At 44.0% G+C, this 24,270-nt stretch overlaps 1 protein-coding gene across 1 annotated transcript in view; it reads right to left on the bottom strand.

The window, feature by feature from the left end:
- The window catches only part of adcy6a (adenylate cyclase 6a), a 50,586-nt gene that overhangs the window by 20,171 nt on the left and 6,145 nt on the right, over window positions 1–24,270 (bottom strand). Inside the window, exons 2-3 of the mRNA XM_021615618.3 lie at window positions 23,374–23,604; window positions 22,220–23,144 (exon numbers count right to left, since the gene is read on the bottom strand). Coding sequence (XP_021471293.1) covers window positions 22,220–23,143 — 924 coding nt within the window. The 5' untranslated portion in view covers window position 23,144; window positions 23,374–23,604. The remainder of the gene's footprint in view (window positions 1–22,219; window positions 23,145–23,373; window positions 23,605–24,270) is intronic.

The raw sequence follows: 24,270 nt of genomic DNA, 5'->3' as shown, positions 1-24,270 counted from the left end.
TCCACTGGCTCCCTCCAAAGACCTGCCACCCACTACTCAGGAGGGGTCACTGAGGGTACAGGCCTGGACCTAGAGAGTTAGGGTGGAGGGTACACTGTAACAGGATAAACTGTCAATTATACGGTAATGCTGATTATTATCAGCATTATTATGTTGCCAGTTTGGAGGCCTTTGTTAAGGCCTCTAGAAGTGCAAGTGATATAAAACACAAAATATTCATTGATATGCTGTAACATGTAAACACATGTGTAAACACATTACTATAGCAACCAACCTGCTAGCACCAATCCCATTAAATTACGGTAAAACACTGTGAAATCTCCCATCAATGAATTTCATTAATTGATTAATTAATTACAATTACGGTAGCATGTACTTGTTTACAGTACAATACAGTCAATTATATGGTATAATACGTTGTGTCATTACACAGTACTTACTTTGTTACTATATTTAGATTACAGTAGTGTACTGCCATATGAAATACAATAACTTACTTGCCACTTTGCTGCCTGTAAGTTACTGTCAAAATCACAGCAACCACTTTACAGTGTACAGGCTAGTGCCCGGAGAGTGGAGGATACAGACCTGGGTCTAGAGAGGGAGGGTGGAGGATACAGACCTGGGTCTAGAGAGGGAGGGTGGAGGATACAGACCTGGGTTTAGAGAGGGAGGGTGGAGGATACAGACCTGGGTCTAGAGAGGGAGGGTGGAGGATACAGACCTGGGTCTAGAGAGGGAGGGTGGAGGATACAGACCTGGGTCTAGAGAGGGAGGGTGGATGATACAGACCTGGGTCTAGAGAGGGAGGGTGGAGGATACAGACCTGGGTTTAGAGAGGGAGGGTGGAGGATACAGACCTGGGTCTAGAGAGGGAGGGTGGAGGATACAGACCTGGGTCTAGAGAGGGAGGGTGGAGGATACAGACCTGGGTCTAGAGAGGGAGGGTGGAGGATACAGACCTGGGTCTAGAGAGGGAGGGTGGAGGATACAGACCTGGGTCTAGAGAGGAAGGGCTCAGGCTAGCAGCTAGCTATCCCTGTTTGGGACCACAATCACTGACTTTCATTCACTTTTTGTTTGTTCACTGTACCCTGAACTAGAACTAATCACTGTAATCCAGAACCAATCCTCATGGAACATCAGCTTCCTCAATCCAAAGCCACGATCATGCATTTTCCTACATTCTATCCACAACAATCTGTGCAGCCAGGAAAAACAAAGGGGCTGCCTTCTACATGCAGAAACCTGAGGCGTCTTGGAAACCGAACAGCCTGGCTTTACAGTAGGACCCTCAGAACTCTATCACTACTGAGGCCATTTTCAAGACATGGACTAAGACATGTAAGCACTAGGTGGGAAAAGTCCATTTAGTGGGACATAACTTTACAGGAAGCGGAGAGGAGAGCTGCAGTGAATTTATAAGTCCATTTTCCCAGTGGGAACAGTGACTGATGGGATATTATTGCTGAAACGGGGCCAGGGAGAGAGCAGTCGGAGCGCCTTTCTGAAGCGTCTGGAAGTCCTTCAAACATCTGTGTTAGATCAGTCTGAGAGAGAACTAGTGACAAAGCAGAACATGAATCATTCTCTATGAGCTTTGCCTCATGTCTACCTGTATGTGTGTGCGTGTGTGTGTGTGTGCGCGTGTGTACGCGATTGTCTCTCTTTTTCTTCAGCTATTTCTCTCTCAGTTTTTCTGTTGACTTTTCTCCATCTTCCCCTTCTTTTTTTTGTTTCTCATTGGCTCCCTTTTCCTCTCACTACCAGTCTCTCCCTTTCCCTACCTCCCTCCCTCTTTCCCTCCCGCTGTCGTGCTAGGAAGGCATCTGCTGGGTTTGTGTACTCAGCCTGGACTCCCATGTCTACACAGTTCTCTCCCTGCCCTTATCTGAAATGGCCAGAGCTGTATGGCCAGATAGAGGGAGGACCTGCCTATTCCAGTTCTTCTAGCCTGCCTGCCTTCCAGTGATGGGGGGGGGGAACAAAATCGATACAGTTACATCCTATGTTTAACAATATATTGTATTGTATCTTTTTGACAATATCGCAATATTATGCTTGCGCTAGTTGGCTGTAACATGCACCAAAACGCTAGTATTTTTCCTTCATAGGTTGTTCGCCATCTTTTTAATTGTATTTATTTATTTATTTTACTAGGCAAGTCAGTTAAGAACAAATTCTTATTTTCAATGACAGCCTAGCACTTTTATTTCCATAACTGATCAAAACTCATTTTCTAAGGAGCTGTCTCATCGAATCGCAATACACATAGAACCGAGAGAATCGCAATACATTGCGTATTTATTTATTTATTTTATTTTACCTTTATTTAACCAGGCAAGTCAGTTAAGAACAAATTCTTATTTTCAATGACGGCCTTTGTACCTTGTCAGCTCGGGGGTTTGAACTCACAACCTTCCGGTTACTAGTCCAACGCTCTAACCACTAGGCTACCCTGCCGCCCCGTATCAGTATCGTGACAATATCGTGTCGGGAGGTGCCTGGCAATTCCCATCGCTACTGTACTCTGCACCACCGTTTATCGGTGCAGACTAATCTGTCCACAAGAGATTAGCTGCTGACTGACTAACTAGTTGTCACGTGTGCTCCCTCTCCCGCCTCCAGGTCACCAGGCTGCTCGTTATGGCGCACACCTGTCATCATCGTTACGCACACCTGCACGTCATCAGACTCCCCCTGGACTCCATCACTTCCCTGATTACCTTCGCTATATATATATATATATATATATGTCACTCCCTATGGTTCCTTCCCCAGGCCTCATTGTTTCTGTTTCAGTTTCATGTCTGTGCGTTGTTCGTGTTTTGTATTATGTTCCGTTTTATTTGATTCAAATACGCACTCCCTGAACTTGCCTCCCGACTCTCAGCGCACATCGTTACACCAGTTTATTATTACCCCTTTTCTATCAAGGCCTCACACACTCTCAGCGCCATCATTCAGAATCTGAGCCATCGAACAGGTCTGATGATAATAATACTAATGGTGGAACACCCAAACAAGACCTCCAGGCCAAACCATTATCAGAGTGAGGGGGGACCGGGTTACAGGCTTACAGCCTCCCACACAGTTCCTACTCCTTGGGGCTTGAAAAAACAGTGAGCTTTCACAACGCCCCCGGAAGCATCCAAAACGTGCAGCCTCACAAGCCCCTCAGCTGGCCGACCGCAGATAAGCGGGCAACAACAACAAAAAACACCCTGTGTGTCCCTCTCCCTCCCACCCATTGCCCCCAATCTCCACTCAAGTGTCCTCTCCCGCAGCCATAGTCCATTCTACATTTGGACTGGTGCCACGTCGGCACAGCTTGTTTACAGCACAATGTACTGTTCCTATGGCCAGGCCTGTGGATGGCAGCCGCATTTAGCCGCCATTTTGTCATTTGTGTTAGGGGAACCAAGTCGTAGAACAGCCCGACCACTAACGTAAACCATTACCCTTGTCTTAACCTTCACTCGCTAATTCTGCCATTCGGATGGTAAAAAACTGAGGTTACTAAACAAGAATGGTACAGGCTCAGAATTTGTCACCAGGCAAGTATGCCTATACGGTATCCTTTTCAAAAATCTGATGGAAAGGGGAGACAAAAAATGTTCCCCCATGCTAAAATGCAACAACAACTCAACTGTATATACCAACACAGCCTACTGGGTCTTGACAACATGAGTTGTAGTTGTTTCTATGGCAACCACGGGACTGAACTGAACACAAGCACCGAGAGAGACACATGATTGGCTAGTGGTGGTGGTGGTGGTGCCTTTTTTTTTGTTCCAGTCATTCTCAGAAGTGATGCTAAAACGATGATTCCTTTCTCATGTTGCTCATTGGTCCTTGTCTGCTCTAGGGGGCCTGTTGCAAAGAAAAGCTTGCTGCTCCAAAGGAATGAAAACAACAACTTTCATAAACAGCAAATATCAAATGTGTGAAGTGCCAAGTGTTAAAACGAGACACTAGGTGTATTCTCACCAGCAGAAACCCTGTATATCTGTGTATATGTATAGATCAGTGTGTAATATCTCTTGAAGAATCCCCTGACACCCCTCAAAATGACTAACCACAGTCAGCTCAGAATCCTGTCCAGGCAAAAGGAATTAAACCTTTTCCTCAAACTCTGAAAAAACCCACTGTTGTGTTCTTGTGATCCCCAGAAGACATGCTGGTAAGGATGAGAATCTCAGTGTGACAGGTAGCTTTGTTAAAATGCTGCTGTGGCGTTAAACGCACAAATAATTTATCGGGTAGCTGTGCGGGAAGAATGTCATATTCTCCTCCTTCGATTGCACAGCCTCGCTACCTTACCCTCCTCCACCTCCTCCTGCTCATCATCCTCCTCACCCATCTCCACCTACTCCTGCTCCTCTTCCTCCTCCTCACCCATCCCCACCTCCTCTTTGTCCTCCTCTACCTCCTCCTCCACCTCCTGCTCCTCTTCCTCCTCGCCCTCCTCCTCTACCTCCACCTCATCCTCCTCCACCTCATCCTCACCATCTTCCTCCTCCTCTACCTCCACCTCCTCCTCCACCTCCTCCTCCTTTTTCTCCTCTTCCTCCTCACCCTCTACCGCCACCTCGTCCTCCTCCACCTCCTCCTCATCTTCTTCCTCCTCCTCCACACCCTCCTCCTCCTCTACCTCCACCTCGTCCTCCTCCACCTCCTCCTCACCCTCTTCCTCCTTCTCTACCTCCTCCTCCACCTCGCATGAGGTATCTTGTTCTACACCCGAATGGCTGTTCAGGGGTTAAAACCTCTGATGACCTGTTCTACACTGCTGAATAGGATGCCATGGGTTAAACAGTGTTTCCTTTAATGTTTCCCTTGTCTAGGGAAACATGGACCTTGGCTTCCCCGTCAAGGTCCAAGATCATACGTGTAGACCTCCTGCTCAAGACCCATTATCGAAAGCTTAATATGGGGATATTCAACCATATTTGTGGGTCATATATTATGAAACACTTAAAAAACACTCACTTTGTCTAATGAAAGAAATATACTTTTTTTAACCATGTCGTGAGGAGTCAAACAGGCCTGAGAAACATTCTGTCTGTCTGTCCGTCCGTCCGGCTGTCTGTCTGTCTAAGTGCCACGGAAAAAATGACCAGCGTGTTTGACTTTGTGTGTTTACGTGTAGTACCTGTGTATGTGTGTATGTGTTTGTGTTGGTGTGTGTGTGTGTGTGTGTGTGTGTGTTTGTGTGTGTGTGCTTGTACAAGAGGGAGAGTGTGTGTTAGTGCGTGTGTGGCGTGCTAACGCACGCATTGCTGTGAGTGGGAGTGTGTGTATACAGAGCGGGATAGAGTGAGTGGCTGATATGACGCAGACTCTGATAAGACTGTTCCATGTGACGCAACACAACGGTTAGCAGAAACGCCTGGGGTTGGTTATTTTTAGGAGGTCTCTGACCTCTCTCAAGTCCTATATCAACAATGTTCAACCGCTACAATACACCAAACCTGCTGTGTCATGGACTCCTGGACAGTCAAGATATATGTATTACAGTATTACAGTTTCAACCACAACACCTTTCTTAAAACAAATAAAAACAAGAAATAAAAACTACAAAGACCAGCAAAAACGTACATAGTCAGTTACAGTTCCACTTTGTCTGTGGTGGCGGACACACATTGACAAGAACCCTGCCAACTTTTCCAATGTTTACATCACAACAATGAATCACACAACTATTACGACAATCTCTCAGTGAGATGGTTCCCATTAATGAGCTCCAAGAGGTTACACACACACCACACACACACACACCACACACACACACACCACACACACAGAGGAAAATGTGTTGGCCGTCATGGTCCTAAGGAAAAACAAAGAACGGCATTTCTGACAAAGCCCTTAATGAGAGCCCTGAGGGAGGGTGTCAACCAACAGAAACCAGGGGTTGTGTGTGTGTGTGTGTGTGTGTGTGTGTGTGTGTGTGTGAGTGTGTGTGTGTGTGTGTGTGTGTGTGCGTGCGTGTAGTTAATTGATTCCAGCTGGGAAAAGAGAAGACTGTGGATTACTGAGAGAGAGAGAGAGAGAGAGAGAGAGAGAGAGAGAGAGAGAGAGAGAGAGAGAGAGAAATAGGGGGGGTGAGTATTTTCTAATTGACTGAGGCTTACTTCAAAAATGTTTATTTGGTTGTTTACAATAAAAACACAGAGAGAGGAGGAAGAAGTTTAGGCCTATTTCGCTGGTTTTGACACCAAAAATAGTCAAACATAAAAACGAGACTACACTACACACAGAAGCGATAAATGCTATCCAAGTGACACTGCCGGCACATGCCCAAATGTTATCCATAGGACATATTTGGTTCTAAATGCAGCATCCTTCAGGTCTACATTTAGACCTCTTGCCCTGTTACACAATGTGGATTTACGATGCCCCACCAGTAGCAGATACCATCAGTGGTTATATTGTGCTCTCTCTCTCACTGACGTCTCACTCACAGGAGGCTTGTCTTAGTTCATTTGAGTCTGCTATCAACAACAGCTGGCTACAGTGAGCTTCATGACCTACTAGCCTTAATACTATTAGTGAAGCTAGACTCTCTCGGACGGCCAGTCAGGTTACTGCGGTGTGTCTTTCACTCGGCTACAGTATGCTAGCTGTTACGTCATGATCGGTTAGACACTTTACAGTCATCTTCGACTCCCAGAGTGCACGGGCCACGGTCACTTCAATGTAACAGTTTTTTGTGCTACAAGGTTCAAAGACTTAAAGGCCACATCCCATCCCTCAGCCTCAACCTCTATCCTATGCCTCCGAGGCGGTCCAGACGATTACGCCCTGAATTTAGCGGCTATGATGCAGCTAAAGGTACTAGCCTAGCATCGGGTTGCAAAGCTACCGGTAACTTTACCAAAGTCTTCAATAATTTTGGTAATTAACATAATATATGGCAATGTACAGTATATATATAAAAAAAAGTCTGTGGACACCCCTTCAAAATAGTGGATTCAGCTATTTCTGCTTCAGCCATTGCTGACAGGTGTATAAAATCGAGCACAATTCCCATAGACAAACATTGGCAGTAGAATGGCCTTACTGAAGAGCTGTGACTTTCAACGTGGCACCGTCATAGGATGCAAGTCAGTTTTTCCAACAAGTCAGTTCGTCAAATTTTTGCCCTGCTAGAGGTGCCCTGGGTAACTCTAAGTGCTGTTATTGTAAAGTGGAAACGTCTAGGAGCAACAACGGCTCAGCCGTGAAGTGGTAGGCCACACAAGCTCACAGAACGGGACAGCCAGGTTGCTGAAGCGCATAGTGCAATAAAACAATTGGGTGTCCTCGTTTTGCAACACTCACAACCGAGTTCCAAAATGACTCTTTAAGCAACGTCAGCACAAGAACCTTTCGTCTGGAGATCCATGAAATGGGTTCCATGGCCGAGCAGCCTCACAGATCACCATGCGTAATGCAAAATGTCGGCTGGAGTGGTGTGAAGCTTGTTGCCGGTCTCTGGAGTGATGAATCACGTTTCACCATCTGGCAGTCCGATGGTCGAATCTGGGTTGGCGGATGCCAGGAGAACGTTACCTGCCCCAATGCATAGTGCCAAATGTAAAGTTTGGTGGACGAGGAATAATGTTTTTTTATGGTTTCGGGCTAGGCCACTTAGTTCCAGTGAAGGGAAATCTTAACGCTATAGCATACAATGACATTCTAGACGATTCTGTGCTTTCAAGTTTGTGGCAAGAGTTTGGGGAAGGCCCTTTCCTGTTTCAGCAGGAAAGGTCCATACAGCAATGGTTTGTCGAGATCGGTGTGGAACAACTTGACTGGCCTGCACAGAACCCGGACCTCAACCCCATCATACACCAATGGGATGGCCTGTGAACCAGGCCTAATCGCCCAACATCCGTACCCGACCTCACTAATGCTCTTGTGGCTGAATGGAAGCAAGTCCCCGCAGCAATGTTCCAAGTGGAAAGCCTTCCCAAAAGAGCGGAGGTTGTTATAGCAGCAGAGGGGGGACCAACTCCATATTAATGCCCATGATTTTGGAATGAGATGCTCAACGAGCATGTGTCCACATACTTTTGGTCATGTAATGTATCTTAACTTTGTTTTTTTAGTTTTTTTTTATAACTACAACAATTGTATTTGTATATAATATCATTGTTTTATATCAACAATTACATTATTTTCAACTATACCGCTGCAACTCGTCCAACTATAAACTTTTTTCACAACGGCCACCAGCTTGATGGCAAAACATTTACCACAAGTACACGTTGGCCTAGTAAGATAAGTAAAAGTGTGTAAAAAAAATACATAAAGGATATTTCATCCTGAAACCCTCATATTAAAACCCCAATGGTATTCACTAAGCTGGTTTATATTTAGGATAATGTTTTACAGCTTTGTCATTTCCATTTTTTTATTTAAAAATCATCTTTTTAATTATTATTTCATATATTTGACATGTGATAAGGCCACACAGAGGGCCAGAGATAATTACAGACCTGTGATAATCGGATCCGGTCTGTATTACCAATTTGTTTCAAGCAGACCACCATAGTCCCCGTGCTCAGGAACGCCAATGACTCTCGCACCAGTAGCACTCGCATCTGTAGCCATGGAATTCTTTGAAAGACTGGTCATGGCTCACATCAACACCATCATCCGAGGGACCCTGGACCCACTCCGATACGCATACCGACCCAACAGATCCACAGATGACGCAATCTCCATTAGAGGTTGGCCGATTAATTAGGGTTAGGGTTAGTTTTCAAGTTTTCATAACAATCGGTAATCAGCATTTTTGGACACCGATCATGGCCGATTACATAGCAATCCACGAGGAGACTGCGTGACAGGCTGATCACCTGTTACGCGAGTGCAGCAAGGAGCCACGGTAAGTTGCTAGCTAGCATTAAACTTATCTTAGAAAAAACAAATCAATCAATCTTAACATAATCACTAGTTAACTGCACATGGTTGATGATATTACTAGGTTAACTAGCTTGTCAATTACTAGGTTAGCAATGCGGTGCCTGTTAATTTATCATTGAATCACAGCATACTTTGCCAAACGGGTGATGATTTAACAAAAGAGCATTCACGTCAGGGTATATGCAGCAGTTTGGGCCGCCTGACTCGTTGCAAACTGTCTGAAGACCATTTCTTCCTAACAAAGACAATAATTAATTTGCCAGAATTTTACATAATTATGACGAAAGGTTTATTCTTTCAGTGAAATACGGAACCGTTCCGTATTTTATCGAACGGGTAGCAACCCTAAGTCTAAATATTGTTGTTACATTGCACAACCTTCAATGTTATGTTTTCGAAATGATCGTTTCCGGATTTGACCATATTAATGGCCTAAGGCTCGTATTTCTGTGTGTTTATTATATTATAATTAAGTCTATGATTTGATATTTGATAGAGCAGTCTGACTGAGCGGTGGTAGGCAGCAGCAGGCTCTTAAGCATTCATGCAAACAGGACTTTCCTGCGTTTGCCAGCAGCTCTTCACAATGCTTGAAGCACAGCGCTGTTTATGACTTCAAGCCTATCAACTCCCGAGATTAGGCTGGCAATAATATAGTGCCTATAAGAACATCCAATAGTCAAAGGTATATGCAATTCAAATGTTATAGAGAGAAATAGTCCTATAATTCCTATAATAACTACAACCTAAAACTTCTTAACTGCACCAGAGACTCTGGGTTCGCGCCCAGGCTCTGTCGTAACCGGCCGCGACCAGGAGGTCCGTGGGGCGACGCACAATTGGCCTAGCGTCGTCCGGGTTAGGGAGGGTTTGGCCGGTAGGGATATCCTTGTCTCATCGTGCACCAGCAACTCCTGTGGCGGGCCGGGCGCAGTGCACGCTAACCAAGGTTGCCAGGTGCACGGTGTTTCCTCCGACACATTGGTGCGGCTGGCTTCCGGGTTGGATGCGCGCTGTGTTAAGAAGCAGTGCGGCTTGGTTGGGTTGTGTATCGGAGGACGCATGACCTCCAACCTTCGTTGTAGCGATGAGACAAGATAGTAGCTACTAACAATTGGATACCACGAAATTGGGGAGAAAAAGGGGTAAAATAAAAAATAAAATAAATAATAATAATACATTTTTAAAACTTCTTAACTGGGAATATTGAAGACTCATGTGTAAAGGAACCACCGGCTTTCATATGTTCTCATGTTCTGAGCAAGGAACTTAAACGTTAGCTTTTTTACATGGCACAAATTGCCCTTTTACTTTCTTCTCCAACACTGTGTTTTTGCATTATTTAAACCAAATTGAACATGTTTCATGATTTATTTGAGACTAAATTGATGTTATTTGTGTATTATATTAAGTTAAAATAAAAGTGTTCATTCAGTATTGTTGTAATTGTCATTATTACAAATATATGTATAGAAATCGGCCGATTAATCGGCATTGGCTTTTTTTGGTCCTCCAATAATCGGTATCGGCATTGAAAAATCATAGTCGGTCGACCTCTAATCTCCATAGCACTCCACACTGCCTTCACCCTCTTGGACAAAAGGAATACCTATGTAAGAAGGCTGTTCATTGACTACAGCTCAGCATTCAACACCATAGTCCCCTCCAAGCTCATCACCAAGCTCAGGATCCAGCAACTAGATCCTGGACTTTGGGACGGGCCGCCCCCAGTCGATAAGGGTAGGCAACAAGACATCCGCCATATCAACACGAGGGCCCCTCAGGGGTGTGTGCTTAGTCCCCTCCTGTACTCCCTGTTCCCACACGACTGCGTGGGTGAACGACTCCAACGCCATCATCAAGTTTGCTGTTATACAACGGTGGTAGGACTGATCACTGATGACGATGAGACAGCCTATAGGGAGGATGTCAGAGACCTGGCAGTCTGGTGCTAGGACAACAACCTCTCCCTCAATGTCAGCAAGAAAAAGGAGCTGATCGTGGACTACAGGAAGCGGAGGGGCAAGCACACCCCCATCCACATCGATGGGGCTGTATTGGAGTGAGTCAGGAGCTTTAAAATCCTCTGTGTCCACATCACCATTGTCCAAACACACCAACACGGTCATGAAGAGGGAACAACAATGCTCCTTCCCCCTCAAGAGGCTGAAAAGATTCGGCATGGGCCCTCGAAAGGTTATACAGCTGCACCATTGAGAGCATCTTGACTGGCTGCATCACCACTTGGTACGGCAACTGCAAGGCATCCAGCTGCAAGGCGCTACCGGGGGTGGTGAGTACGACCCAGTACATCACTGGGGCCAAGCTCTCTACCATCCAGGACCTCTATACCAGGCGGTGTCAGAGTAATGCCCCAAAATGTGTCAAAGACTCCAGCCACCCAAGCCATAGACTGTTCTCCGTGCTACCGCATGGCAAGCGGTACCAGTGCACCAAGTCTGGAACCAATAGGACCTTGAACAACTTCAACCCCCTCAGGAGGCTGAAAAGATTTGGCATGGGCCCTCAGATCCACCAAAAGTTATACAGCTGCACCATTGAGAGCATTTTGACTGGCTGCATCACCACTTGGTACGGCAACTGCAAGGCATTCAGCTGCAAGGCGCTACAGAGGGTGGTGAGTACAACCCAGTTACATCACTGGGTCCGAGCTCCCTACCATCCAAGACCTCCATACCAGGCGGTGTCAAAAGAAGGCCCCTAAAATTGTCAAAGACTCCAGCCACCAAAGCCATAGACTGTTCCCTCTGCTATCGCAAGGCAAGCGGTACCAGTGCACCAAGTCTGGAACCAACAGGACGCTGAACAGCTACAACCCCCAACCCATAAGACTTCTAAACAAGACTGCTAAATAGCTCATCAAATAGCTACCTGGACTACCTTGCTTCAACCTTTTTTTGCACTGACTCTCTTGCACTAACTATGCACACACACTGTATTCTACCCACACACACTGACAACTCAACACACACATACACAACATGTGCACACGTGCATACTGTCGCCACACACACACACTTTCACACTCACCACATACTCTGCTGCTACTGTCTATTAGCTATCCTGTTACCTAGTCACTTTACCCCTACCTATATGTGTAATGTGGTGCGTGCTGGTGGCAGGGAAGTCAGGCGCAGGAGAATGAACTTGGTTAAAAAACTGAGCTGTTTAATAAACATCAAAACCTCCGAAAACCAAAGCATACAAAATAACAAATAGAGGGTTCAAAACCCGTCACACAACAGAAAACAGAAAACACCTACATACAACAAACAATCTCCGACCAGGACATGAGGGGAAACAGAGGGTTAAACATGCAATTGATGGGATTGGAACCAGGTGTGATGGAAGATAAGACAAAACCAATGGAAAATTAAAAATGGATCAATGATGGCATAGAAGGTCGGTGACGTCGACCGCCGAACACCGCCCGAACAAGGAGAGGGACCGACTTCGGCGGAAGTTGTGACAATATGTATAGTACATAAAGTGCATTCGGAAAGAATTCAGATACCTTCACTTTTTTCACATTTTGTTAAAGCTTAAAGCTATGCACAATACCCCACAATACCCCACAATACCCTACAATGACAATACAATACAATGACAATGCACAATACCCCACAATGACAACGCGAAAACGCGAAAGGTATATAAACAAAAATAATACCTTATTTACATAAGTATTCAGAGCCTTTGCTATGAGACTCGAAATGGAGCTCAGGTGCATCATGTTTTCATTGATCATCCTTAAAATGTTTCTAAGTACAACTTGATTGGAGTCCACTTGTGTTAAATTCGATTGATTGGACATGATTTGGAAAGGTACAAACCTGTCTATATAAGGTGCATGTCAGAGCAAACACCAAGCCATGAGGTAGAGAGGAATTGTCCTTAGAGCTCAGAGACAGGATTGTATCGAGTCACAGATTAGGGGAAGGGTACCAAAAAATGTCTGCAGCATTGAAGGTCCCCAAAAACACAGTGGCCTCCATCATTCTTAATTGGAAGAAGTTTGGAACCACCAAGACTCTTCCTAGGGCTGGCCACCCGGCCAAACTGAGCAATCGGGGTGAAGGGCCTTGGTCAGAGAGGTAACCAAGAATCCAATGGTCACTCTGACAGAGCTCCAGAGTTCCTCTGTGGAGATGGGAGAACCTTCCAGAAGGACAACCATCTCTGCTGCACTCCACCAATCAGGCCTTAATGATAGAGTGGCCAGACGGAAGCCGCCACTCAATAAAAGGCACATGACAGCCCGGTTAGAGGCACCTAAAGGACTCTCAGACCAAGAGAAAAGATTCTCTGGTCTGATGAAACCAAGACTGTACTCTTTGGCCTGGATGCCAAGTGCTACGTCTGGAGGAAACCAAGCACGGCTCATTACCTGGCCAATACCATCACTACAGTGAAGCATGGCGGTGGCAGCATCATGCCATGGGGATGTTTTTCAGCGGCAGGGACTGGGAGACTAGTCAGGATCAAGGGAAAGATGAATGGAGCAAAGTACAGAGAGATCCTTGATGAAAACCTGCACCAGAACGCACTGGACCTCAGACTGGGGCAAAGGTTCACCTTCTAACAGGACAACAATCCTAAACACACAGCCAAGACAATGCAGGAGTGGCTTCGGGACAAGTCTCTGAATGTATCATGTGGTAACCAAAAAAATGTGAAACAAATCAAAATATATTTTACATTTTAGATTATTTTAAGGAGCCACCCTTTGCCTTGATGACAGCTTTGCACACTCTTGACATTATCATGACCAGCTTCATGAGGTAGTCACCTGGAATGCATTTCCATTAACAGGTGTGCCTTGTTAAAAGTCAATTTGTGGAATTTCTTTCCTTAATGAGTTTCAGCCAATCAGTTGTGTTGTGACACAGAAGATAGCCTTATTTGGTAAAATACCAAGTCCATATTATGGCAAGAACAGCTTGATTAAGAAAAGAGAAATGACAGTCCATCATTAATTTAAGACATGAAGGTCAGTCAATCCGAAAAATTATTCAAGTGCAGTCGCAAAAACCATCAAGTGCTATGATGAAACTGGATCTCATGAGGACCTCCACAGGAAAGGAAGACCCAGAGTACCTCTGCTACAGAGGATAAGTTCATCAGAGTTAACTGCACCTCAGAAATTGTAGCCCAAATAAATGCTTCAAGAGTTCAAGTAACAGACACATCTCAACATCAGCTGTTCAGAGGAGACCATGTGAATCAGGCCTTCATGGTCGAATTGCTGCAAAGAAACCACCACTAAAGGACACCAATAATAAGAAGAGACTTGCTTGGGCCACACCTCCAGGCTGTGTAAGGGCTATTTGACCAAGAAGGAGCGAGATGGAGTGCTGCATCAGATGATCTGGCCTCCACAACCCCCAACCTCAACCCAATTGAGATGGTTTGGGATGAGTTGGACCGCAGAGTGAAGTAAAAGCAGCCAACAAGTGCTCAGCATACTCCTTCAAGACTGTTGGAAAAGCATTCCTCATGAAGCTGGTTGAGAGAATGCCAAGAGTGTGCAAAGCTGTCATCAAGGAAGAAGAATCTAACATATAAAATATATTTTGATTTGTTTAACACTTTTTGATTACTGCATGATTCCATATGTGTTATTTCATAGTTTTGATGTCTTAACTACTTTTCTACAATGTAAACAATTGTAAAAAAAAAAAAAAAATTAAAACCCTTGAATGAGTAGGTGTGTCCAAACGTTTGACTGGTACTGTATGTAGTTTTAAAATTTTAATACATTTGCAAAAATTTCTAAAAAAAACAGTTTTTGCTTTGTCATTATGGGGTATTGTGTATAGATTGATAAGGGAAAACATCAAATGTGGAAAAAGTGAAGGGGTCTGAATACTTTCTGAATGCACTGTAGCTACCTCAATTACCTCGTACCCCTGCACATCGACTCGGTAGTGGTACATAAGCGTTGTTATTTTTACTCGTTACTGTTACCCGTTATTCAGTGTGTATTCATTCCTTGTGTCATTATTTCGATTCTTCTTATTATTTATTTTTTTATCTTTAACTCTGCATAGTTGCATTTCACCGTTAGTCTACGCCTGTTGTTTACGAGGCAGGTGACAAATAAAATGGGATTTGATTTGCAGCATCCAAAAGGGCCTACTAGATGTATTGTGATACATTTACACAACGTCTTTGAAAGATACCAAAATTCTGGTAGTTTATTGGTAAACTTCTAAAGTTTCCAGTAATATAACCTCCCTTTGTAACCGTAGTCTCGCATTTGGGGGTATGGTTTGGCCTGGAGATGCCCTGAATTGGTCTTTACCTCCCCAGACAGCAGTAAAGCTATTCCAGGATTTTCATAAAGCCTGAATAGCAATTATTAGTGTTTAAAAACATATACGAGTTGCATTGGGATTTTCACACACACGTGCACGCACACACAGCAGCTACCCACTAAGGTCTTTACATTGAACCCTCCATTATTGTAAATGGAAACAATAGGTGCAGTCCCTTCAACCTATACAGAAATGCACACATGTACCCACGCACATGGCACAGGCACACAAAACACACATACATACACAAACACACACATTACATTTTTTTATCACTTTGGTACAAGTATGTGGTAAAATTTCACAACTCTTAGTACAAAACTCAAAACAGATCATTGAAAAGGCTGTATTTTCAAAACTCTAAGCACATTTTCAATTGACTAAGTACAACACACAAAATCACACAGTGACCTTTTCACCAAACCTAATCAGTGTTTCATCTAGAAATTCCTTTCATATAAAGTAATTGCCTTTCAAGGTGCAATGCTCACAATACTTTTCATATGATTCTCTTCTCATTTGTTTCAATACATTTGACCATCACTTAATCCAACAGTGCTTAATGGTTAACCACTTAACCGTTTGGTAAACCTATAGACTTTCAACTGGTGTGTCTACTATACATGGATTTTGAGAACTACAGAACTAGAATGTGTGTTTGTAAAGTATAAACATCTATGATACATGATAACCCTGCATAATGACTACTCGTTATTGCTAATTGATTTGGTCATCATATAAAAGCAGGTATGTGAACACTTGCAAATTCTTTCAACATGGAACAGGATAGACAGCAAGGGAGAGGAGGAAATCAAAGAGCTCGTGTACAAGGGGCCCGTCAAAGAGGTGGTAATGGGCCCTGAAACAAAGAGGTCAAAGAGGTGGGCATGGGCCCTGTCAAAGAGGTCAAAGAGGTGGGTATGGGCCCTGTCAAAGAGGTCAAAGAGGTGGGTATGGGCCCTGAAACAAAGAGGTCAAAGAGGTGGGCATGGGCCCTGTCAAAGAGGTCAAAGAGGTGGGTATGGGCCCTGTCAAATAGGTCAAAGAGGTGGGTATGGGCCCTGTCAAAGAGGTCAAAGAGGTTGGCATGGCCCTGTCAAAGAGGTGAGTATGGGCCCTTTCAAAGAGGTGGGCATCAGAGAGAGGGGGGCAAACGGAGTGGAACTGTTGTGTCTAATGAAGTCCGGGCCATCTTGGTTGACCAAGGGGTAACAGGAGCTTGCCAGATTAGTCACCCCCCCCCCTAGATAACATACTGTAACGCATGTACATTCCCAAAACATGCTACATTATTCTTCCAGTATGATCTATTGACAGTACACTATGTTCTAACCTCAGAATTGACAGAACACATGGTTGTGTCCGTGGCCGTGAGCTGACCGACCAGCAGGAGTGGGCAGCGGTGAAAATGGTAAGGGCCAGGAATGACATATGGCTTCCGAAATAGAGCAGGCCAATGAGGAGAATGATGACACCTTTGGCCAATGTGACATCCCTCAGCTTACCAACCATCACCTGCCTTTTGAAGAGGCAGCAGGTATCTATGAAACACATTTACCTGGTGCCTTTCGAGAGAAACAACAACCGGGCGAAACAATTGCGGGCCGAGTATGTTCAGGTACACCACTATATACTGTATTACACTTACTGTTTGATGCACATGCTACTTGACAACTCCATATTAGAACTATATTGTAAAAAATAATGCCACAGATGTCTTAAAATTGAGGCAGCGTGCAATTGTCCACCAGAGCTGTTGCCAGATAATTGGATGTTCATTTCTCTACCTTAAGCTGCCTCATTTTAGAGAATACTAACCAAAATATATTTTTAGAGGGTGATGGTGCTTGATGCTGCTGTGAACCATCACAAGTATATCTTTGTCGATGGAGTGGGCTTCAACCTGGCCAAAACGCCGCGCCGTGGGCGGAACCACATCAGCCAACGGGCGAACGTCCAAGTACCTGGACAACGTGGGGGAAACATCTCCATGTGCGCCGCTATCTCTGAAGATGGTGTGTGGTAGGACGTAGGCCATGACTTGGATCCTGCAAACGCTGCACACCTCATTGTGTTTCTCAATGAAATTGAGCAGGCCTGTCAAGGTGAAGGGGTCACCTATGTCATTGTGTGGGACAACGTCAGGTTCCATCATGGAGAGGTGGTTCACGCATGTTTTCGGACTCATCTCCAATCTGTAACCCAATCTATACCTGCCCCCATACTCTCCTTTCCTCAACCCTATTGAGGATTTTTTTTCAGCGCAGAGTTGGAAGGTGTACAATCGCCATCCCCATGAGCGTGTCACCCTCCTTCTGGCCATGGAAGAGGCATGCGACGACGTCAATGCAGACCAATGTCAAGCTTGGATTCACCATTCCAAAAGGTTTATCCCGCAGTGCATGAACAACGAGGACATTCACTGTGGTGTGGATGAGAATTTATGGCTAAAGGCTCAAGACATGTCTTGATGCAAATTAATGCGTGCTCAATGCTGTTTTATTTTCATTCATTTCATTTGTTTCATGTCATTTCTTAGATGTGATTACATACAGTACACCAATGACGCAATTCTATCTGAAAAATAACATGTTTTTTTTTTGCATTAATGATTGTAGAGAATGTCTCCCTTGAGCACACTTTGGATTACACATTGGATAGATATTATTGGGTAATTTAAGTGTGTTGCCTAATGTGAAAACGGTGTAATTTACAGTATTTTAGCATATTACTTTCAGCACTTCTAAGGGCGATTTAAAACACGTGTCTTGCATTGTTGGCTATTGGATTAACTGGTAGTTAGAACGACTAAATTGAAAAGGTATCCTTATGTTGTGTTTTGGTGATTAAACCCATGTTCTCATTACATTTCACAATAAACGTATGTTGAAGAAATGGTGGTGTGGTGAGAAATGTTTGCAATCCAAATGAATGCACAATGACAGGTTTTGAACAAAGGACTGGCTGCGTGACAAGTGTGAACAGTTTGGAGTTTTGTACTAAGAGTTGTGAAAATGTACCACATACTTGTGAAAACACTGCCAAAGCGATTCAATTTTTTTGTTGTAAAAAGGCTCCACTGCCAGTGAGTGAAGAAGAGATCTTGTTTCCACATAGACCATGGCAGAGCAAAGGCCCAAACACATCCTGGGTCTAGATTTCTAATCCAGCCCATGTTCTCAGCAGGGGGGGGGGGGGGGGCTTGGATCAGTGACAGGCGGAGTGAGGCCAGCCACGCAAGTGGCAGGCAGGCAACATACCCTACATCCTAATTATACCACAATGTCATTCCACTGTGTGTGTGTGTGTGTGTGTGTGTGTGTGTGTGTGCGTAACGATTTCACAAATTCATTATCTGTAGCTAACGACGCCAACAGAAACCCAGCAAGGTTAATGAGTTATCGGCGAAAGGGGAAATACTTCCACACAAGCATATACAAGTGATGGATGGCACTTTATTACTGTACAGCCATGTACACACACATATGATTACATTCAGTAGGAACCCTCGTTCACTTTAGCTCAGCAAACAAAACACTATGTGCTTTGTGTCACATGCATGACGTGGGGGTCATTGAGAACACCATTACATTACGCACATGCCCAGTAGCCCAGTTCTCACCATATAACACAATAAAGATGTCACACAGATGTTGGTTGGCTACCACAGTCTTGAGCAGTGACCTTTCCTTACAGTGGCTTGAGTAATACAATCAAACATATGCCTTATCAATAATAGACATTAGTCTAGTCAGAGGTGACAGATTAGTATATTTCAGTCTCAATGTATGACAGGTTGTAAACTCCTGTATGACAGGTTGTAAATCTCCTAGCTCTCTTTCGTAGTAACCAAAGATGTTCCCTTTACCTCTTCCTCAATAACATCCTTTGGTAAACAATTACGCTTTCTACAAAATATAATGTGTATGGAGTCTATAGTGTCTATATATCAGAGCTGGGAATTGCCAGGGAACTCATAGTACGATATTATCACCATACTTAGTTAAGGAAACAATGTATTCCGATTCTCATAATTCTATACGTATTGCAATTCGATACTGTGATGTTATTGCGTTTTTGTTGTTTCCAAACATATCGCTCATCATGTTTGCTGTGGAGGGATAAGAGCCAGCCAATTAGAAAGGGAGTTTTGACGAGTCGTGGAAATCAATGTGCTGAAAACAAATTGGCTCCCTATTTAAAAAGATGATGGAGAACAAGCTCTGAAGGGAAAATAATAGAGTATTAAAGCATGTACAGCTGACTAGCGCAAAAAATTATATTGCGATATTGTCCCCAAAAACAATACGATATATCATCAAAAACAATACGATATATCATCAAAAACAATACGATATATCATCAAAAATAATACGATATATCATCAAAAATAATACGATATATCATCAAAAACAATACGATATATCATCAAAAACAATACGATATATCATCAAAAACAATACGATATATCATCAAAAACAATACGATATATCATCAAAAATAATACGATATATCATCAAAAACAATACGATATATCATCAAAAACAATACGATATATCATCAAAAACAATACGATATATCATCAAAAATAATACGATATATCATCAAAAACAATACGATATATCATCAAAAACAATACGATATATCATCAAAAACAATACGATATATCATCAAAAACAATACGATATATCATCAAAAATAATACGATATATCATCAAAAACAATACGATATATCATCAAAAACAATACGATATATCATCAAAAACAATACGATATATCATCAAAAATAATACGATATATCATCAAAAACAATACAATATATCATCAAAAACAATACGATATATCATCAAAAACAATACGATATATCATCAAAAACAATACGATATATCATCAAAAACAATACGATATATCATCAAAAATAATACGATATATCATCAAAAACAATACAATATATCATCAAAAACAATACGATATATCATCAAAAACAATACGATATATCATCAAAAACAATACGATATATCATCAAAAACAATACGATATATCATCAAAAACAATACGATATATCATCAAAAACAATACGATATATCATCAAAAATAATACGATATATCATCAAAAACAATACGATATATCATCAAAAACAATACGATATATCATCAAAAATAATACGATATATCATCAAAAACAATACGATATATCATCAAAAACAATACGATATATCATCAAAAACAATACGATATATCATCAAAAACAATACGATATATCATCAAAAAGAATACGATATATATCATCAAAAACAATACGATATATCATCAAAAACAATATCCTGATATGTAACTGTGTCGATTTTTCCACCATCACTAGTTTATATAAAGCCTATAATTATAATTATAATAATAACGTGAAGTCATTTCGTGAACAATTGCCTTCTGAAAATGTGAACCTGGACAGAGGTGGAGCACTCTCCCAGTGGGAAGAAATCCTGTTATTTTAAATCAAGGGGGGAAACAACATTGTAACGACTAATGTTCCACCATGAACTAGGCCAAACATTCTTTTGTGTCCCCTTATTGTTTTTGTGGAATAGTCTCCCCCTTATTCCTTTCCCATACCTTCTCCCAATGGTCATAAACAGTTACACAACAGTTACAGTAATACAGAATGCACCCAGCCTCAGCCTCCATACAGCACCCCCACCATTGTTAAAATGCACAAAGTGTCCCTTGTGTGGGAGCACAGAGACCTGAGTGATGCGGCTTAATAGTATTATGGGCTATGGTATTCTCTCTCTGGCACACACACACGCAGACACATACACACAAACTCACACACATCCGGCCGGCCGAGGTGGTTCATTCAGCCCATTGACCTTCAGCTAGCCCCTGGGTCCTTAGCATGACGCACAAACAACATACAGTAGGCCACACACACATACACACACACACACACACACACACGAAGATACACAGACTGCCTACAAAACATTCAGAAATCTACTGGCAACACAGCGATAAACACACTGTTCCACCCACTGAGCAAAACACAGTGAAACACATTCATACAAGCTGCCAAAAAACGATGTATTGTCAGTAGGGAGGGGCAGGGTTATTAGAATATTCCAACTTTAGCATTGGATCTTCTTTTGGAGAGTATTCATTTTTTGAGATCATTATATCAAATCTTGTGTTTTATGGGGAAAAAAGTATGCGGGGGGCCCATACAAAAAGTTGCACAGGTAGCCTACACACGTTTCACTCATGTAGCTTGTTGTTATTGTTGGTCAATCAATGCGGTGCTACAGTCAGCGGCTCCATGTGTAGCAAGAGAAGTGAGTTGTCGGCAAGGACGCCTCAAAATAGCCTCAGTTAGCCTCAATTAGCCTTGCAACTTTAGCTCGCTTGCTAACTTAGCTGGCTACTGTAGCTAGCTAGCTTCTTCACAACAAGTTGGCGCAGTCAAGACAGTCACTACCAGATGGTGTGATAGATCAACTTTGGCAGCAACAAGTTAGGCTTAAAATTCATGAGTCGGTTTGGCTACTTTCTATCTCTCTCTTTCCCTCCATTCCACACACATAGACACATAGTCACACACACCGGCCCCTGCTCCAATCTCACCCCTCACCCACCCTTCCAAGCAGGCTCTCACTTGAGTCGAGCGAGCAAGTCTACATTGATTTTTTTAAACATATATACTCGTTAAACACATGTATTTCGACTATCCAGATATCCGAAAAAAATATTGTGTTATTTTTCAAATAGTGATATCATTTCCAATGCCCATCTCTACTTGTCAGACTAGAACCACATGGTTGCCTGCACTGATACAATAATAATATTGTAGCCTGTGCTGTAGGCCCAAGAGTAAGGCCCAGATACCACAAAGTCTCAGCGTGCGCAGACACTCACTGCAGCCTTAGGAAAATCTAAATAAATGAATATGACACACTGTAGGCCAAGGAGCCTACCTGTTTCCAGAGGAACACGTCTTCCTGGTTGAACTGCCAGGTGGTGACCAGGTGAATGGTGGAGAGCACCCCTCCGCTCAGCACGGCTGCTCTCATCCTGACAGGCAGCAGCGTGTAGATGATGTAGATGAAGAACACAGACCACCAGATGCCCTCAGATGCGCTGCGAGGTGCCACCATCAGCATGCCGAACACCTGCATCAGCAACAGGACCCCGATAACCAGGTAGCTCACCATCCACATGTAGTCCTGGTGGAAGCCGTTCCGGTTACACACAACCATGAGGGCCATGAACAGGGCCATGGCCACGGAGAGGGCCGAGGAGTAGGCCACGTCCGGGGTCGCGTGGACACAGTGGAAGGTCAGCATCACGCCGCACACGATCACTAGCACCCCCATCAGCATGGTGAGGGAGCTCTGGTTGAGCCTGAAGAAGTAGCGCTGGTACAGAAGCTCCAGCTTATGAGACTGGAACTTCTTGGACTGGAACACCCGCACCACCCGCAGCCAGCAGTCTGCCGCCGTCACCACCCCTCCCCCATTGAGGCCCTCGTCACCCACCTCCCCGCCACCCCCCCCATTCCTCCCCTTCAGGTCCCCGTCCTCAAAGCCCAGGTCGACAGATTTGAGCCCCACCCCTTCACCGGTGACGCCGCCTTTGCCGTAGTGGTCTTCTTGCCAGATGCAGCGCACACCGAAGTTGCCCCCCCCTCCCGCCGCCCCGGCCCCCCCTCCGCAGTGGTGGGGGTTGAGGGGGGCTCCAGAGGGGGGCTCCATGGCGTCCGGGTCCCTCAGGCAGCTCATGTAACGCGGGTTGCAGAGGGATGAGCCTCCCTTCCGCTTGGACTTCTTGCCATTGCGCTCCCCCCACGCGGTCTTGCGGTCGTCGACTCTGGCCACTAGGAAGCCACTGAACCAGGACATTCTGTGTAGGAGGGAAGGGGGAGAAGCACAGCGTAGGGCAGATGGGGCTGTTAGAGTTTGAAAAATCATTCATAAATCCACCAACTTTAACTAGACATGCAACAGTCTTTCTGAAAATTAGACAGAAAAAAAATACAATCCTAACCTATCCTAGGTTATCCTAACCTAATATCCTAGAAAAATCAGTTCACCTGTTATTCTACGGACACCAGTATGACTGTGGACTTTACCTGTGTAGGTTCTGGTATATATCCCAGCCCTATCCTCTCCAGCAGGTCCACTCATTTATTCCAGTGGGCAGAGGTTTGAAGAAGTGAGGGGTTTCAGACGCTGTTCTGCAGGGGTGTGGGTGGGTGGGTGTGACCGGGGCAGGTCCAGGGGTGTGTCAGACCAGAGCTTCAGACCTAGCAGGTGGTGTGAAAGGTTTAGGGGATACTCTATGATCTCCAGTGCTTCTGAGTCTGGGAGGAGAGACACAAAACACATACAAATAGAGGTGGAATTAGAAGGGCATTAGAAGTAAGAGTTGTGTTAGTAAGAACGCCAGAAATCCAATTAACACTACAATTATGCCATGGGTCAGTGCCAGCAACCAAAAACAAATCATATGTGGAAGTTATATAATCATCATTTGGAGATGCAGAGCGACTCTCAATACGTGTCTTCAACGAAATGTCAGACAACAACATCACAATCATCCCAACTGAAACATTTGTCAAGGTTCAGCCTATAATTTCATCATAGACCAGTCTGGTGGCTTGACTCATTAGATGTAAAGGAGGAAGGAGATAACAGGTGGTGGGAGCCTGGCATCGCCGGTAGGAAACACAGAAGACATTAATATTATCACTGACTCATTCTCTCACTGATGAAGACAAGACCACAGGAAACGAATCAGATTGGGCAACCATCATGGACATCCTGTATCACTACCCTCCTCCGTCTGCTTACCAATACAGATTAGGGCAGGACAAGCTGGACCTAGATCAGTGGTTAAGTGGCAACTTTGTTTCCGAGCAGCTAAGCCCTTACAGTGGCCTGCGAAAGTATTCACCCCCCTTGGCATTTTTTCCTATTTTGTTGCCTTACAACCTGGAATTAAAAAAATTTTGGGGGGGTTGTATCAT

Source organism: Oncorhynchus mykiss, chromosome 9 (genome assembly GCF_057628025.1).
Source record: "Oncorhynchus mykiss isolate SJ-2025 chromosome 9, ASM5762802v1, whole genome shotgun sequence".
Taxonomy (NCBI): domain Eukaryota; kingdom Metazoa; phylum Chordata; class Actinopteri; order Salmoniformes; family Salmonidae; genus Oncorhynchus; species Oncorhynchus mykiss.
The sequence above is the reverse complement of the archived record's forward strand: the minus strand, read 5'-3'. Positions and strand labels throughout refer to the sequence as shown.